Source organism: Magallana gigas, chromosome 2 (assembly GCF_963853765.1).
Source record: "Magallana gigas chromosome 2, xbMagGiga1.1, whole genome shotgun sequence".
Classification (NCBI taxonomy): Eukaryota; Metazoa; Mollusca; class Bivalvia; order Ostreida; family Ostreidae; genus Magallana; species Magallana gigas.
Window position 1 is genome coordinate 13,424,662 of NC_088854.1, and position 20,076 is coordinate 13,444,737.

Below are 20,076 nucleotides of genomic sequence, written 5' to 3' on the forward strand. Positions count from 1 at the left end.
TTTCAAAATAATGTAAAATAAAAATTTACATTAAAAGTTTTCTGAGGATGACTACACACCTGCAGGTTACCTCAGCAACTTAAACAAATTCAGCTTATCAATAGTTGAACCAAAGTAATCTTTGCCCATCTTACAGTATTGATGCTATAATCTTATTAACAGTAAGCAACCTTTTTCAAAACATAAATGCAGCTATGCTGTTTGCTCATAATAGATATGTAAGATTACAGTTGTAGAATATACAATTAATGCAAAATCATGTGTAAAAAAAAAAACCCAACAAATAAGGCAACAGTTATTACCTTACAAACAAGACAATATTAATTCACCATACTTAATCAATGTCAACAATTCACTGAGTATTTCCATAAGTAGCTTGCGAGCTTGAAGAAAGAAAAAATATGTGAAATCTAAAAAGCCTAGTAGATAGAACTTGTATTTCAGACTGTAGTTTTTATGTAGGTTATAGTTCAGTAAAAAGCGAGAGCTTGTGACTGGCCCCAAAAAACCATTTGATCATACCAGCTGGCAGAATCATTCCACTGTGAAGATCTTAAAGAAAATGGTCAAAAACAAAGAATCAGAACTTAGAGTTCAGCGTTCAATCATGAACATTCAAAGAGAGCTTCTATGAAATTGATATTTAGCGGATGACTATTGTGAAGTTCTGAATTTACCATTCACTGCATCAAGGAAGAGAAGAAGGAAAAGATCTAGCCATAAGAGGCTAGTACGGTTTTATTACAAACTGTGCCGTCAGCTGTTCATGACTGAGGCATTGTTTTGCCACATATTTGCATTTCCTTATTATGCAAAAGGGTCATACAAGAAATGACCGACAGAGGGAGTAAATATATACTGGCAGAAGCTCAATGCACCATTATCGAATACCAACAGAAAAATAGTTCTTTCTTACATCCAGTGTTACTTATTAGGATTGAGCAAAGCCTGTCTTTATTAAATGTAAAGGTCATTTCTTTATAAATTCTCAAAATAATAAGATAAGAATAGAAAAATAATGATGGTTGAAATATTGAGCTATGTTTCCTGTGTACTTTCTTATATGATATGTCAGAAAATCTTATTTGGGTTCCATTTATATGCCACACATGGTGGATCACCTGTATTTACAAACCCATACAACAAGGTATTCTTAATATAGATTGAACCCTGTGTACCATATTCACCATTCATGATAATGTAGAACCCTGTGACCCTCCCTTGCTCTCAATTTCTTAAAACTATAAAAATTAATACATGTATACAAATGGTCAAATCTATCAGGTAACCAGAATCTATGATATTTTAACCTTTCAATTTGTTTTTGATATTTATATAAAAAAACAACACACTCGGCAATTCTGATAATCTTACCTGCACATTTTTTACACAACACAATCCCGATATTGATGGAAGCCCAGTGGGGATCTGAAATTTAAAAGAAAAAAAAAAAAATCTTAATATGTTGATAACATGATTTTATTAACTTATTTACCGTAAGAAATGAAATGAACACAAATTAAACTTTTTAAAAGGTAAGTGCCAAAATTACCTCTCTTTTTCCTGTTTTGTTTGCATATTTTTGTTTCATTTTTTTTTTATTGAATGAAGGTCATAATGGACCCATTTGTAATGTAAAAGAAATGGATTTACAACTATTACAACTTAAACAGTGTAACATAAAGGTGACTATTTGTTTTTTACCATCTGTGACATCTTTCCTGCTAATGGCCAGCTCTTTACTTGACCTAAATTGGTCCCAAAAAAGCCAATTTTAAAAGGAAAATAAACTTGTTTAAAGTCTTCCTACTGGCCTACTACCAGCCAATTATTATTCTGTAGGACCTCCCGATTGTACCCCTGTTCCCTTCGAATGACCTTCACCTTCAAGGAATGCCCTACCTTCAGCTGAGCAGTCTGCACACACTCTGTTGCTGGGGTTCCCCATCACTTGATCCAGGATCTGCAAAACATAACCTCAATAATTTATTATCATTGCTTTCCCAAAATTCAACCCAACTAATGTATTTTCTTAGTTTGATCAACTTCCACAAAACATAAGCCCAACAATATATAATAGTTGGAACAACTTCCACAAAACATAAGCCCAACAATATATAATAGTTGAAACAACTTCCACAAAACATAAGCCCAACAATATATAATAGTTGGAACAACTTCCACAAAACATAAGCCCAACAATATATAATAGTTGGAACAACTTCCACAAAACATAAGCCCAACAATATATAATAGTTGGAACAACTTCCACAAAACATAAGCCCAACAATATATAATAGTTGGAACAACTTCCACAAAACATAAGCCCAACAATATATAATAGTTGGAACAACTTCCACAAAACATAAGCCCAACAATATATAATAGTTGGAACAACTTCCACAAAACATAAGCCCAACAATATATAATAGTTTGAACAACTTCCATAAAACATAAGCCCAACAATATATAATAGTTGGAACAACTTCCACAAAACATATAACCCAAACAACTTATTATGGTTTTGATCAGCTTTTACAAAACAATACCTAAATAATTTATTACAGATTAAACAGCTTTTAATAAAAAACATTTCCAACATAAACATTTCCATGTTTCGGAATAAACTTGTGTCATATTTCAAAGCAATTGTGCAACAGTATTAATTAAATCGCTTTAAAGTCGGGACTTCAACACATTTTAATTCATCTTAAATACATTGTAGATCTAACTTCCCTATTACACTCACAAGAGTAAACAAACAGCTGTACTGATGTACTTAAATCTATAGGATATATCTTGAATCATGATGACCAACTAGAGATTTCCAAGGGCCACATATTCAATACACACCAACTAAATAATTCCCCCTATGTAATCTATTCAGTTTATTCTCTAATTGCATCAAATTGGTGTATAAGGTACACCGGAGCATCGTAACATACATTATTGTATCCATTAGTCAGGTGTTTAAGTTATTAGTCAGGTGTACAAGTTAAATATGTGGATAAAATTCAAATAAGATCTTCCTTGATTAAAATCCACATATTTAACTGTCATTTGACAGCATTATAAACTTTTCAATATGTCATCTCCAGGTCCCCTCAAACTTGGATCAGAAAAATATCGTACCTAAGCTCAAGTACAAAGAAAATTAGAAAGCAATTGTGCAAATATCAGTTGATAAAATCCAATGCTCCTATCCGTAAAAGACAAAAACAGAAATGAAGCAAATTGAAATTGGAGATTTTATCTTCGTTGTTAAAAAATAACATGTTTATGAGGCAAAAATCTTTTACCAATGGACTGCATTCCTTATTATAATTTACACGGAAGATTTTAGAAATTTGTCAACTCAAGTCAAATTCATATAATATAATTACATCACTTTCACATTCTCTTAATTACTACTAAAGTACATGCCCATAAATTTGAACTCATCAGGAAGTATCAGCATTGATATATTAGAGATTGAGAACTAAGTATTTGTGTATAGATTTACCGTGTTGTCCCCTAAAGCATCAGCAATGGACTCTTCAAATGCCATTTTCCATAGAACACATTCACTATAGCTCTCTGGAATTAATCTGTTGGCATGGAAAAAAGAAGATTGAAATGTTAACACTTCAAAAAAATAATCTTGAAAAAACTCCAAAGGAGGAAGTTCTTACACTCTGAATAGATTTGAAGTTATTTAAAAAAATTTTTTTTTAATTTGGTATCATCTATACTACTATATTAAAATAATAGACTCGAATTTTTTAGCTTTAATACCGACAAATCGGAAGAGTACTGTCTTTTGTTTTATATATTTTAAACATCATTGGTACTTGAAGATTACCAATTTGTTTTTATTTTTTCTCAATCAAGCTTCGTTAATTAATAAGCAACGAAAATTCCTCAAAAAATTCCGGAAATCATCAGAATTTTTGGGATTTTACAATCTTGCGCATGCGCATTACATTCACGCTAAATCACGGGAGGCTTTTTATTTTATGTTTCCACAATATCACATTTGCATGGATAAACTTGGAAACGATAAAACAAATGCGTGTTAATTTTCATTTGAATTTTTTTTTCTGTTCATTAAAGACAATACGGGAGATAACTCTAACACAGTGCATTTACTAAAAAAATCCCAAGAGTTTCGAACGTCAATATTGTATGTAAAAAACGTTGTTGAAATATGATAAATTCTGCAATTACAGAGCTTAACTTTTCGAAGAAAGGTATTTACAGCTTCAAAATGGTTTGTTGTGAACAATTTGACTGTTTTTTTCATTGCAACTTTATTAATTTTCTCCAAAATCGTTTTGGAGCGATTCTGCAATTTTCTGCTATATTACGGGTATGTGGGAGGCATTTTAACTGTTGTGAAGGCCTTCAAAGTTAGATTATTCCAACTCAGCAGATAGCATTATTGTAGGCTTGAAGTTTGGTTATGCAAGTGTCAACAATAAACGGTGTTTCGATGTATCTATTTTGTAAATGCCCGATATCATATGCAATGTCAACCCGTGCGTGCACGGGTCAAAGTCTAGTTATATATATACATAGTGTTAGCAGTAAATACTAATTATAGATCTTAAGATTCTTAAGTAATTCTAAGATTTTTAAGACAAAAGTGATCAAAATATTTTAAGTGTGTGTATAACAGCCTCTAAAAAAGAAATTCACTTCATCTCCTCTTTATAAATTACAATATGAAGAAATAAATTTGATGGTAATTTCTATTTAGCTGGTGTATATACCAAGAGATGCACTGACCATATCATAATGGTCACCTAAAGTATAATACACCCCTGCCATGTTTTATGACAATTCTATGATAAAGCAAGGATAAGGGAAGATGTATTGCTTGAAAACAAGATTCAGAACAAAAACATTAAGAATATATATGAAATCTTGGAAACCACTGTTGATTGAGGTGAAGTGAGGGATGACACATTCTGATATTATCATTACTGCCATGCAGTATTTATGCTTCAATTATGCATGTTAATCTGCAAACATCTATCTGGTTGTGTTTGTTTACATTTGGTCAATCCAGCTGAAATCTGAATTGCCAAACTTCAATGACACCAGACAAGGGCAACGGTAAACTATAAACAAATCTAACCCATTCAATGTTTTCTTTGTAAAAATCAAACTGTCATTTTAATTTTTTTCATTGCTTTGTTCACATGGGAGGGCTTATTTTCATCTTTTAGAGGGAAACATTTTTTAAATCAAAATGTTTCTTGTCCAATCAGATTCAACTAATTTACATGTCATTGAAATGTAACGTTAAAAAATATTAAGTCACCATATTGTGCATACACACAGGGGGAAAACAAAAAAAACACCAGGAAACTTACAAGAAATGGGAATAATGTGTGGACAACTGTAACTTTCCTTTGCCTATTTCCTTGACATTGGCCAGCTTCATATCAATCTCATTTATGGGAGATCCTTGTTTGAAATCCTACAACACATAAACATAATATGGCTTATCTGACTTTATATCATAATCATATTATATTTCATACTGTAAATTCCTACTTAAATGCAAGGAATTTATATCAGCATAAAATTGCAAGAAGCACCCCTCGTGGATTTTTAAAATCTCGCCATTACTTTCTGAGAGTTGGGAACTATAAGATATATGGATAAATGTTCCGCATTCGCAATTTTATAATCTCGCGATTTGAAACAAAACAGCAGAATCGCAGAATTAAGTACTTGTGTAATATAAGGAATTTACAGTATTTGATCACTTTGGAAAATTGCCAAAATGTTATTTTCCCTCTTCTACAGATAAATAAATCTGAATTGATTTTTAAAAACAGTAACTATGTTGCCACTTGACTTTATTGAATACTTGTATTTGTACTTATACACTAAGGAAGAATATGATTGTTTGGGGCTCTACCTGTTCAGAATGGTAATAGCACATTTTTCCTTGCTTAACTGCCACAAAATAATTGTTACGCCTCTCAAATTTGATATAACCCTGAAAAGAAAAAGGAAGCAATTAACAGACTTTTTATCTTTTCGAAAACAAACATTTTAGACACTGACCAGAAAAATGTGTGTGGGATATATACCAATATATTGTAACAGCAGAAATATTCATTCAGGATTAAAATCAGCAAAATAAAAACCCATACAAAATTTTATAAGTTTAGTGGGTTTATTTCTGAAACAAACAAAAAAAATCCAGACTAAACTATTTTGGATCATAATTGATGAAATTTTATCTCCATGAAACAAATCTGCTTTAGTGCTACAGTGGTATATTGCTATAAGCAGCCATTTCTGCAAAATCATTGCAGTGTACAAACTTGATACTCATAATGGTTGGATTGAGTGATTGATTGATAATCTATCCTTTAGATTTACAGGTAAAGATAAAAATTGTTGCAAGCATATAACTATTGACATGCACTATTATGAGAGGAAGAAACACCTGCTGATTACTTTACCTGTTTGTCTGGCTCATTCATGTCCAACCCCTCAGGTTCACCTCCTGGTGGGGCCTAAAACAGGACATACAGCAAAATCAACTCAGTTCACTTCACAATCAGGTGTCTGCTCAATGCAGTATAAATCTGCGGTTTTCATATTCATTAAATCACAGAAACCTGATTTCCCAAACAAGAAAATGTACCGTAGTTGTATTCATCCATTATTTCTTTACACTCACACACTCAGTCACTCTATTCAAGTGCAGTATCATTGCACAAATTTTTAGAAAGATCAGATTCAGAATGATTTTACACTGACCTTGACATCAATAAAGACCTTGTACACAAGATATACTCCATCAGTTATATGTACAAGAGTCTATAGTTTGACACTGACCTTGACAACATTATTGACCTTGGACTGAGAGATACAACCTATCAGAGAAATGTTGCAGACATCCCTTGAAAAGGTAAACGTATAGACGTTTAGACTGACCTTGAAATTAGTGTTGGTCTTGTATTGGGCATAAACATATGTAGTAGACTGACCTTGAAATCAGTATTGACCTTGATTCTGGGAGGTAACAGATATATTTCAGATTTACCTTGTCAGCAGCATTGACCTATTAAATTGGGAGTAAATCAACATAAATTAGAATGACCTCGAGATTAGTAATGGCCTTGTACTTGGAGGTTAAATATACATTTTAAGACTGACCTTGACATCAGAACTGACCTTGGGATAAACACATACATTTTAGACCGACCTTGACATCAGTACTGACCTTATACTTGAGGATACATTCCATCAGAGTACTGCACCATAGTGTACACTCCTGAAGCGAGTCAGCAGCGAACTGGAACACCCTGTTGGTGGTATGTAGGTTAAACTTAAACTTGTCCTTGTCACTGTCCTGTAAGAAACATAAAAAAGAGAACTTTATCAACAGGCTTCCTTCAACTGTGTCTGAAGAAGAAACTTGCAAAATATGCAGATGAACCAACAGTTTGATTTATCAATTTAATTTCAGGACTTTCAACAATAAATTAAGCATCAGTTTCCACACAATTTATTCTGATCAGAAAGCTTACCTTGACAAGTGTTTCAACCTTCTCCATACATGACAATGGAACGATTCTTTTTGAAACCTGAGACTGTAAAACAAACATTTCTCTTATTCCATTGCAGAGTATTTTCTGCTAATCATGACAATATTAATCAAATAAATACAAGTCATATCAAGATGAATTAAATAAACTTCTCTTTAAATAAAAATCCATTCCTTCCTTTTTTCTAACATAATTGCACTTTACCAATTAATGCTAAAATGACCCTAGTTGAAACCTTAAGCACCAGTACATTGTTACCTTGAACAATCATTGAAGTCTTTGTCATTTCATTTGGCCAAGGTCAAGGATAACATCTTGAACTCTTTTGTATGCTGAATATGCACTTTAAAATTCATTCATTTCATTAGAATTGATAATACATGAGAGGAATGGTTTACCTTGCGACTGTCATAGTAACGAAGACTGTTCCCAGTGAACACAACCCAGCGCTTTCTCCAACCTTTATTAGCTTTAACTCTGTAATGACAAAAACTGGACAGATAAAACCCAAGCAAGATCAGTCAGTGTAACAGCTAAAGCGGTCATGGTGAATATAAAGGGAAACTGTGTCCTATAATTAGGTACTAAGTCTCATTTTTCTGATGTAAAACTGTGATAAGAAGAGGACTAGATTTTCAGGTAAATAAGGTAAGATGTCCTTAAATGGTAGGATGCAATTTGCAAAGAACCACACCAAACAACTCCCTCACTTATAGTACCAGTACTTCTGAGAATAGGCCATATTTTGTAAATTTGAGTGATTAGAGTTTGCATCTTGCTGTCTTTGACTATTTGATAGAGAATCAAAACCATAATGAAAATGTAGATACTGATATGTAGATATTTCATGTTGCACTATGTGACACACAGCCTTGTGACATTCAAATATATAATATAATATTTCTTCCTTTCAATCAAATAGAATATGTTAAAGTATGTGTATACTGTGTCCCAATAGACTACAAGAAGCAGTGGCCTTCTGTTTACAGTTGAGACTCTTGTCATACTTGAGATAGCCTTCTAGCTGAGTGGCTCCCCACTTCCTCCTACAGTCAACACACCACACACTCAAGGACTTCCATTTCAGTAAAAATATGTGATTAATGTCCTGTGGATAGGCCACAGGGTTATACAAACATAAACCATACAATACTTATCTCATTATCTCAACATCCAATTCAACACAGCGTGTGTGATGTCACCTCTCAAATACACAACAAAATGAGATAAAGTAATTCTAACCGAGATTCATCCTATCATTAAGTCTTTACCTTAGCAATATGCAATGTAATTATATGAATGTATGGCTTACTAGTAATTTGGTTTTTCTTTAAACTTGTTGATAAAAATAATGTCGTAAGAGGCACAATTCCAAAATTGTAAAAATGATAAGCCTATAAAATAAAACTAAAGAAACAGAAACTTTAATATATGTAGAACATACCCATTATTATGTACCTAGGTAAACTGAAATATGATTCTGATTCTTCTATCGGTACATAAGTAACCCTTGGGTGAACACTTTTAGATTGCCATTTTAACTCTAGAAGGAAGATAAAGTGAAAAGAGAGATGATATAGCTATACATGTATTGTATATCATGAAACTGGCCTCAGCAAATCAGAAAATGGAATAGTTTAAATTTCACAAGTGTTGAGAAGAATATTAAGAAAATGGCCGAACAATAAGGGATTTTCCCTAAAACTGACTTTTCCGAACCCATAATGTCAATACACAAATATCTAAATAAGTATAGGTATCATAGAGATTGTTCTTCCAAAGATTCTGAAGTACCGCTATTAGCTACCAATGAACTATACTTCTTGTTTCATACTGTACATGTAGTAACCGATTTAAAAAAATTTACAATAATACCAAAAAATACTAAATAAAACATCAAACAGTTCTTTAAAAGATCGCAAGGTAAAATTAGATCAAAACATAAAACTCACTTTGACATTATTGTCTAAGGTATTTAAAATATCTTCGTTTTTAAGAAATTTGTTAACCTTTATATCTAAATATTAAGGTCCCAAAGGTCATGTTTGAACACATGGGAGACATATAAAAGAACTAGCTTGTTTTTATACTAACTACATGTAGTTTGTGTAAAAACCATCTTCTGTGAATTGTATTCTAATTTTTCAAATTAATCAAGGATGCTGGCTGGTCAACAAATTAATCATCAGATCTGCCTAGAACTTTAAGAGATGATTTGTTTAGCTATAAACTATTTGGTAGTAAAGAAAAAATTCATCTACATGTATTTCATTTTTTAAAATTTGGGTAATTTACTATATGCTTATATAGAGATCTTTTTCTAAAGGAGATCAATACAGTCTAAAAATGACCATGATTATCGAGCCCTCTTTAATATGACAATGTCATTTGAAAGGTAAAAGAAAAATGCAATATTGGAAAATTAGGAAATTCCAACACTTTTCATTTCAGGTGCAACAAAAAATACACATTTAAATTTCTTACCCTCCTTGTTTAAAAAGATACCCTGACTTTTCATTTTTTCTTTGCTACAAATAGAAAAAGAGACAATAAGTCAATTAAAAAACAACTGAATGATGTTAGAAAGAAAGCACACAGTAAAATGAGTTGTGATGAGGGTGGCTTTGTTTTATCACACCCTTCCATGTGATGACTTACTGGAGTGACTTGTCCTATGGGAACTATTTCCACGGGAGACATGGCGGGGTTATTAAGGGAACCATTGTCCATAGAATCAATGGACCTTTCATCAGAACTGTCCTCCGAACTATAATCTGCAAAACACAACATATTCTCTATTTATCATCATCAAATGAAAACAATGAATTTCAATTTATTTCTATCATAAAAATCTATTACAAAGATTCATAGCAAAGTTCTTTCCTAACAAATGATTCAAATGTATCATGACTTTTACTCTCCCAATGCACTATTTGATCTCCTTTATCTTCCATTATTTAGCCCAGTCTTTTTCGCCCCATCCAAAAATTGCGCACACAAAGAACACATTTCCATTTTAAGGAAAAAGGTTCAACCTCTGCAAAATCCAAACCCTTAGGTCTTTCAAACTATTTTTTTGGTATACATTTAGAGAAACATGTTCCTGTGTGTATGAGGTTGAACTGATACATATACAAGATTTCCACATGCATTTGTACCTACTTCCATACATGAAGATGTTGTTATCAAAATCTATCCAGGTACTCTTATACAATAACACTGCTGACCAATATACACCCAGGAGCTGTATACATATATACTCAACAACTTTATAATTTTATCAAATAAACAAAGAGGTGGTCTTTATCACTTGGCAAATCTTCATCCGAGAATTATATTAGCACCTGCCTTGTTCATTAGAAGTATCACTGTTATTCTGGTAGTTCTTTATTCTCACTGACATATCCACACCGAATGAAAATTAACCGCTGACCATTACAATGATGTCATTATTAATCCATGAGAATAACAATATTTCATAAGGATCCAGTAAATATCTAGGTTTAATTAAAAGAAGAAGTGATAACTGTCCCCTATTCATCGCTCAATGCATTTCATTGTTATTGAAATCAGGAAGTTGAATTGAGCAGCAACTGGAGCATAGACTGGTACACTAGCTATTATAGCCCATGTAAGATAGACTGTTTCACAGTCAGGTAAAATAATGAATGTACATAACTTTCAGGGCTATCTTACTGAAGATAAAAACCAGAACATAGTATCGTGTACCAAATTGTCCCGGATAGATACTTGACGTAAACAATACACTGCATGATAACATTTTGAAAACAAAAACATTTTCACCCTGATTCATTGAGGATGAGTTCAAGCCCTCAATTACTTCAGAAAAGAAATAGGATTGGGCAGTGGGCACAGCCTTGTTTGTCATCTCCCTATTTAAATGATGCATTTAACTCCAAGTAAGAAGATCATTCACATGTCAAATTCAGGAGTCCTTGCAATATGATCATTGTTTTCATCTTCTTTCCATCTGAGGCCAATTGAATGTACATTAATATTTTTTGGGTTACAGGAGAAATTGCAGCTTAATGCTTGAATGTTTATAAAACTTATATGCAGTTTACCGTACAATATCACTTTTCGCTTGGTCCATTACAGCTTAGTATACATACATTTATATATACATCTATATATATATCTATTGCCTACCACCACATGAGGTTAAAATCTGTAGCCAAATAAGAGATATAGATAGATACTCTCTCTAATTAACACAGTTATTTGAATCCGCCCTGTCTCGAATTTGCCCACCGCTGACAATGAAGGCAAAGGGGCAAAAATAAATGGGGTGAATATTTCCCTGTAAACAGTAACAAATTAACAATTTTTATTTAAGTTCATTATGGGAATTGTGTTTTTTGAATGAAATGTTGGTTATTAATTAAAAAGAGACAGAAAGAAAGACCACATTACTTACCCACGTAAAATATAGTATAAAACATATCTACAAAGGTAATCTGGTAACTGCTTAAAATAGTATGTGTCCTCGTTAAATTCCAACTCGGAATGCATTTTGTAATATTTGCTTCCTTTCATCTTCATAACATACTAGTATCTTACACATTTTCTGTCGTTCAATATCTTTTGATCTTGTATAAACACAAAAGGAAGTTAAAAGAAAACAAATATTACACGTTTTCATTTATTTTTAACTATACTTCATGGATGTAGCTTAGTGTAAAGAAATTGGCTTCAATGAGTCATGGAATAGTAGAAAATCAGGCCCTGCCATCACCAAAATTTTCAAATCACTCAACTCAGTCCTCAACTCAAATCTTTAAAAGAAAAGTACATAAATTTGATGTCAAAACTCAGACTTGAGGCTGAGTAATGACTTGAGGAAAGTTACTGATGGTGGGGCCTCAGCCCTGGTACTGTTTAATAAAAGACCCATGGTATATATTGCTAACCTGAGCAACAATGCACGTGTTTATAACTAACTAAAGGTTTTAGCCCCCCCCCCCCCCCCCCCAAACTTTAACTTCATTATTACCTATCATCTGCTTTTAGGAGTGGATATGGCAAGAATTATTTGTGTTAAGTTTTGTTGAAATTGACCAAGAGTTTTTTGAGAAAGAAAAAAATCAGAAATGCCATTTGCTCAAGTGGGCAAAAATATCAATATGTTTGGTCTCTATATATACAGTCTTTGTTGCTTTTCTAATTGTGTTTTTGTTTAACATAGATTGTCACTGACAGGATTTAATTACAATAAAGTATTATATAACCAATACATTGTCAAGTACAAGTGCAACTATTATATAACCATTTCTGATCAAGACTTAATGGAATTAACAATACAAAAACACAAAACACACTTAAAAATAAATATTATTAAAAACTTAACTTTTTTATCCATATAAACTAATTGATTTTCATTATGCATTTTGTTGGATGATTAGAAAAATAATGCATAACAACAGACAATATTTGTAGAGAGCATGACATAGGATGACCAACATTGCCCTAATGGTCATCTAAGAGATGTCAAGTGACCTAATAACACCTTTGACATAAATCAGGATTTAAAAAATCAAGGACAATAGTATATGGTAAACTCAGAGTGATTACAAAACATACTACAGAATGCTGAGCTGAATATTAAAGGATTATGATTTTTGATATACATGTATTCTTTTTGGCCCTAAAATAGGACACCATTTACTTTCTCTGTTAATCAGTGAATTCAGTGTTTTATTACAATCCGGAACAAAAATGAGGAATCAAAACTCTACTTCTTGTTTTGGCTATATCATCATTGAAATAATAAACCTCTATGCTTTCCATTAAAATTAATGGACACCCCCCCCCCCCCAGAAAAAGACAATTTCATTATACAATGATAGCTGCATGCAGCAACAACAATGAGTTTCTAGTGTTTGAATAAGTTGTTAAGTCAATGCATGCAGCCCCAATAGAAAATAAAACCCAGAGGAAATTGTGAACTGCAAGTTTCCTCCCTGAAATATCAGCTAATCAATTCATAATGCAGACCTAATTAAACTAGAGCCTAGATCATCACCGCCTTATACGGATTGTTAAGATCTCCTTAAAGTAGACAAAATTGACTAATTTAAAAGATAAAAGAATGAAGCTGTATATAGAACACATCCTTAAATGTATCTAAAACCTGAAGAACAAAATATAATTCAATGATATTTTCTTTACATTATGAATCACTGTACTGTATTCCTCCAAATATGATGTAAACAATAAATTTGGACAGAATTATAGTATAAATTTTATTTGTTAAAACTTGATTTTCATCAATGTATATCTGCTCTGAAATACAATACATATGTGCCATAGCAATAATTCAATTCTTTGATCTTGATACAAGTAAATTATAAATGTTTGTCTGGGTTTTTTTCCTTTACATGTACTAGAGAATTTTAAATGTATTTAAATCTAGTTGTTTTATCTCATGATAAAGACTTTCTAAATTTAACAGAGGTCCTCGGTGATGTCACAATTAAACCAATTATTAAATGAAATTGTATGCCATTATTTTCTCAAATTTTTTTTATAGTTTGTTCTTGTACATGTAGTATCATCTACATCTGACCCTAAAAACTATCTTTTTTTCTGATAAGTTGGTCCTGCATTCTTGACTCATTGTCTTCAAGATAACAAACCTAAAAGTTAACAAAAAAGTTCTATAATGCACAACCAGCACAGTGCAATAAACTCATAGAGGCAAACCTTACTCTTTTATCTTTATCCAGTGGTTGATACCATGCTACACAATGTACAACATTTCATATTGTTTTGTTTAACAAAAGAGCAGAACAGGCCATGCGAACTTACCAACATTATAAGAAGTGTCACAGACTGGCATTATGAGGAAATCAAGAATCCCTTCCTAAGTTGAACTATTGCAATTCAAACTTTAACTATTTCTCTGCAGTCAATGACCATTCATATAGAACCCAAAGAACAAAAGAACTTACAAGTAAGGGGAAATAGACTTATGGAAAGTCCAGAAAATTTGATTTCATGATGTGCTACTTAACTTTGTATGACCACAACAGATCTTAATAAGATTAAATAGAGTAGGTATTTGGTATTTAGTTTATTGTCCCACAAACAAGTTGTCAAAGGAAAAACACCATCAAAAGGAGCTTTTTAATTAATTTTAATTTCATTTTTAATTAAACTTATACAGAGTCTTCAGTTTATTGACATTAGCAAACAATTTAATGTCCATCAGTAATCAGTTGATTTTATTAATATAAGAAGTCAACAACACATTAAAGAGGTCTATCTTCTATTTAATATAGGATCTAATTAGAGAACAGCTCAATGCAAGACTCCTGATCCACTTAAAACTTAAATTAAAGTTGATTACTAGTACAAGTTAGCCAGTTATACAATGTATATAAATAAACAATATACTTCCTAATGTATCTGTGTATGTAAACCTAATAACGGAAGTTAAAAAGATCAGATATTTACCCCAAGTTTCCCTTTAAAAGTCTCATAAATCTTATGGTCAAACAAAAATGTTTTTCTGTATGCCAGCTAGTTTTTGTTCAAAAGTAAATTGATGCATGGAGATTAAATAAACTCGTAGTTTTTAAGTATGTACTCATTACAAGATTACAAAAGAGTTTCCATCTATGCTATATACCAGGGGAGTAACCTACCAAACTATTTCAAAAGCATTACAACCAAAAAGGAGTGTAAATGAATAAAAAAATCAAAACCAGCATTAAGCTCCTGCTGTGTTAATAAACTTTCAATAGAGTTCAATTAATGTGTCAGAATGACCTGTATCTGTCAATATACCTTAACCTTGACCTCTACAATTTTTACAAAAACCTATTCGATTAAGGTCAAAGGTATATAACTTAAATACTAACATTCTAACAATAATACTACACCCAATAAATTCTCTCAAGATAGACCTATCTTGTAACATTCCTTTGTCAAACTTTCTTGTTTCAATTTAATGTTATACATCAAGCCAATACATGTATAATTATCGATTATAGCTAGATCAAGCCAATCTAAATAAAATCAGACTTGTAAAATCACTCCTCTTCAATATGCCAATGGGACACATTGTATCTATGATTCATAGATAATATGTATCCCATTGCTTTTGAAAAGCCAGATACAATAAACTTGCATTCATTATACAATATTTACATTTCACATATTTTTTGCATGTAAATTGTGTGGAAAGCTACTTCAGTTTTAACATTGTAACACCCAAAGGATACTGAAAGGTAAAATCTTTAGTTTTCTTATGATGCCACAAAGGTTACTGTAAATTCCTTATATTACGCGAGTACTTAATTCCACGATCCCGCTGGTTTGTATCAAATCGCAAGAATATAAAATCGCGAACGTGGGACTTTTCTCCTTATTTCATATAGTTCTGAACTATGGCGAGATTTTAAAATCTGCGAAGGGTGCTTCTCGCGATTTTACACGGATATTAATTCCTTGCGTTTAATTAGGAATCTACAGTAAATGCTGTTGAAGTGAAACGTCACAAGTGAAAATAAAAGTTAAGGCTTGTGGCTGTTACATTACGGCTCTTCCATAAATTTGAACTTACCCTTACACAGTACAGTAATTTTAAGGCATAAATCACATCAACTTTGCAGAAAAAACAAGAAGTTAAAAAAATATATCCCCTAATATAAAAGCATGGAATGCTTATTTTTGAATACCGTCGGTCCTTTAACACATCTGACCTGGCTGAGGCTGTGCAGACAAATTATCATACCGCGCTAACGTGCAGCATTCAATTTGTATGCAGAGCCTGGTGTGTTATAGGACTGACGACATCCTAAAATAAGCATTCAATGCTTTAATTTTTAAGTATTGAAATTTTCATGCTGAGGTCCCCAAAATAGGGGATATATTGTAAATCCTTAGGATAAAATAAAGATTCAATAAGGTACTTTGTCACAATTGGTGTTTTTGCAATAAAGACCCATCAATGTTTATTGACTATGGGTGCCACACAAATTTAGAGCACTTCATCTGGTGTTGATACCACTTGTAGAAAGAGTCTTGAAGGGATTTACACTGAGAACAGGGACCAATTAGGACGAGAAATTACGAAAATTGCAAAAAATCAGGCTAAACACCAAACTTTTCATGAAAGTACATCGGGCATGGCATAAATATATACTTACACCATGTTTGTTGATGAGATACTTGATATCAATCTTGAATCATAAAATTATGGAAAAAAAATTCACTGATATTCATATTTAACTGCTAAAAATCCATATCAAGACGAGAAAAAAGTTGATGACACAGTAGTGGTAAGACAAAAGCACCATCCAGAAGCAAAAGTAACGCACAATTAGCCTAAAACAAACTTTAAAACAATTTCATATAAATGTGTCATCAAAGCATCTTACCGCAAAAAAGGAGTTTGCCCCCAGACCCCACATTAGCATACAAGTGTTCAGAGTCATCGTAATCCATTACGGTCGTTTGGTGACAAAACTGCAGGCTTAGAATGGCCATACCCTACACAATCTCCATCTCTCTGAACAGTCACACAGATGGTGGAAAGTGCACTTGATTTATGATCCTCCAAACAATTACAACTGATCCACTAAAACAGTTTGTTTCCAGTCAAACTACCGGTACATTTCCTATAAAACTGCCTTTGTTTGGTTAATAAGTCAGAATATTGTCCATGTATCTCGACATGGTACAGCACATACTAGTAAGTTACAATGAACGATAGAAGGAAGTTATTAGCTTTCTATGTTGTGTGAAAATCAAAGTTCTAGTCATCATCGAAAATATTGCAAACCATAATGTAACTTAACAGGTAAAACTGTTCTAAACAGGAAAAACTAAAAATAACAAACTTTGAGAATTTCCTCAACAACAAAATTGGCAATCAGAATGTGAAAACTCATTCCAAAATAGCTTGATCATTACTGACAAATATGAAATTAACAGTAATCTTTCCTTCTGCCATTCATCCTTCCCAGATGACCAAGATTGAGGATAAGGGATAATACCATTCCTTCAAGCTCTACATGGTGGCAAGCTATGCTGTGCCGGGATCATTGATTGGTGATTCCAAAAGGTTCGGATTTTCATTTATACTATATCTTAACCATTAACCCATAATGTATTGGTAACTACAATATCAATAATGCATCTACAGTAATCTTAAAATTAGATAAAAACAAACTTAAGACATTACTCTTAAAAAAACCAAAACATAAATAACAAGTACTAGTTCAGTCCTTCCCCTGCCCCCCCCCCCCCCCTAACCCCAGTATATGGCACTCTGTCCCCTTCCCCTAACCCTTCTTAGTGGTCACCTACCTAGAAAGGACAGACTAGATGACCCATGTCCAACATGTAAATATTCAAACATGGAATCCATTAGTAGGAAATTTTATTCAGTACAACTCCTGATACTAGTGTGAGATGCTGTGCTAACACTTAAAAATTTTCCAGATTTAAACCTATGAGACAAGTACAACAAACTAATGATGGATCGGGAAGTACTGAATGCTGGATGAAGGACTGGTGAAGCTTGAAGCTGTAGTGTTAGTTTAATTGGAATCAGACAAAAATACTCATAATCTGTCATTGTAAACACAAAACTCTTGATAGTCTTGAAAGGTTTGTCATTTTTGATGCAGATTTTTATTTCAGTTTTAATGCTTTAGTGTTTCAGGAATAAATTAATGTATTATTTATTTTAAAGCATTTATTATATAAATTTAAACCAAGGTGTGCAAGATGTTCAAAGGTACATGCATATAAAATAAAACTGAATGAGACAGTTCCATTATGAAATGCTCTATCCAAAGTACCCTTCCCAGTATTTATGGACTTTGCAAGAAGCACTGACTTCAGCAACTGATGTCTTACTTCAACATAGGCACTAAATCGATAATTTGCATAAGTCATCCTGAAAATATACTAGATTCTGCTTGAAAAATGCAGCATACACTGATTAATCTATAACAATCAAGGTCTTTCGATTGTCAAATGATGTCATCATGAGCATTCCCGAATATTTTACCGTTATTGGATATAATACTAGTGTTATGTGATGCATGGTTTTGCCAATATTTCTTGATTTATACATGTGTTTAACACATTTTAAGCTATGTAAAGTGAAATGACACTAATGTTTAGCAATTTATAGAGAGTAGTTTGAGTTGAAACCGCTGAATTCAATGAAAAACTGAACTGATAAAACCGTACATAGGCAAATTTGACAGACACTACAATTCATAATTTTATATTTACCCTGCAAGGTACACTTTTTTTGCAGATTTCAATAGGATATATAATGAATTACAAATGTACCAATTTTCAGTGAGTTTGAACCATTATTGCAAAAGTTATTGACGTTTTATGTTGCTAAATGCTACTTATTCATGGTTAAAAAATTGTATCAAGTCAAGATACATAAAATAAAGGATTGCAATTAATTTCTTTAAAAAATTGCTTTATTATATCAAGATCAGTAAAAATAAATGTGATGTTCGATTGGAGAGCAGTCATAGCTATAATTGCCTTGATAGTGTACCTGTGCTGGCTCCTACAGCATGAACAAAATATTTGCAACATACCAATATTTACATTCAATTTGAATATTTACTTATTAATCTTCAAATTTAAACAAAGATTACATGGATTAAACCATAAAAAACATCAAGGGTGAAGAAACTTTAAGGCCACTTTTTTTATTACTATAGCTGTTTTTCAAGACCAATCGACCCAGACTATCAGAAATTGGAAATAAAATAAAATAATTTTGTTTGTGCATGGTGTCAGGTAAATGAATATATCCAAACCATCACATCTACTAGAAAATTCAGCATACTGGTACATAAAATGAGCTTGGAACAAGTTTTTTAAAGAGGGAATTTACATTGGATATGTTATCAATCCTTCTGGGTGTTGGATAGAAGTGGGTGGTTGTTATATTATCATATCTAAAAACTTGTGTGAAAATGTGCCTTATATTTCCTTATTTCTATTTCAACCTACCGACCAAATTTTTTTTTTTAAATCTTGAAAAAAAAAAAAAAAAGCATGGCCTAAATTAATTTCAATGATAAAGCGAATTACTTAGAAGCTTTTAATAGCCGTTAACTCCAGTAAAGATTCAACATAATATTTTGACTGACCCTTGTCCAATCAGATCATAGAAGGCTGAGTTAAGACATTACCGCTCGTGACTTGAATGAGAAAGAGAGAGGGAGAGAGAGTTTTTAATGGAGTAAATTAGAAATGACAAAGATGATCAAGCAAAAAATCTATCAATAGTTATAAAGTGACAAATCAAGGTGTAGTATATCCTACAAATTTATGTTTTGAAATTCTTTCACCAGGGAACAATGATGTCTATATATAGATAATCGGATGAACTAATGTAAAGCATCAGAGATTGTACGAATATTTAAGAAACTACTTTTCATTAGAAGTATTACCGGTAGTATTCTAATCAAAGTATGCCGAATCTTCCCAATTCATAAATGATAATTAG

At 32.3% G+C, this 20,076-nt stretch overlaps 1 protein-coding gene across 13 annotated transcripts in view; it reads right to left on the reverse strand.

The window, feature by feature from the left end:
• The window catches only part of LOC105342151 (arf-GAP with Rho-GAP domain, ANK repeat and PH domain-containing protein 2), a 53,957-nt gene that overhangs the window by 25,617 nt on the left and 8,264 nt on the right, over nucleotides 1–20,076 (reverse strand). For 6 of the 13 annotated variants that reach the window (XM_020072912.3, XM_066075114.1, XM_011449017.4 and 3 more), the window contains exons 3-14: nucleotides 10,215–10,330; nucleotides 10,041–10,084; nucleotides 7,955–8,033; nucleotides 7,539–7,601; nucleotides 7,232–7,360; nucleotides 6,465–6,518; nucleotides 5,912–5,992; nucleotides 5,358–5,464; nucleotides 3,503–3,587; nucleotides 1,903–1,963; nucleotides 1,375–1,428; nucleotides 523–552 (exon numbers count right to left, since the gene is read on the reverse strand). In XM_020072912.3, the coding sequence (XP_019928471.3) occupies nucleotides 523–552; nucleotides 1,375–1,428; nucleotides 1,903–1,963; nucleotides 3,503–3,587; nucleotides 5,358–5,464; nucleotides 5,912–5,992; nucleotides 6,465–6,518; nucleotides 7,232–7,360; nucleotides 7,539–7,601; nucleotides 7,955–8,033; nucleotides 10,041–10,084; nucleotides 10,215–10,330 (903 nt within the window). Of the gene's footprint in view, nucleotides 1–522; nucleotides 553–1,374; nucleotides 1,429–1,902; nucleotides 1,964–3,502; nucleotides 3,588–5,357; nucleotides 5,465–5,911; nucleotides 5,993–6,464; nucleotides 6,519–7,231; nucleotides 7,361–7,538; nucleotides 7,602–7,954; nucleotides 8,034–10,040; nucleotides 10,085–10,214; nucleotides 10,331–10,718; nucleotides 10,869–10,904; nucleotides 11,238–11,994; nucleotides 12,035–14,384; nucleotides 14,501–16,960; nucleotides 17,160–17,891; nucleotides 18,010–20,076 lie in introns of those variants that run through there. The other 7 variants (XM_066075119.1, XM_066075118.1, XM_066075122.1 and 4 more) reach the window with 7 other exon arrangements.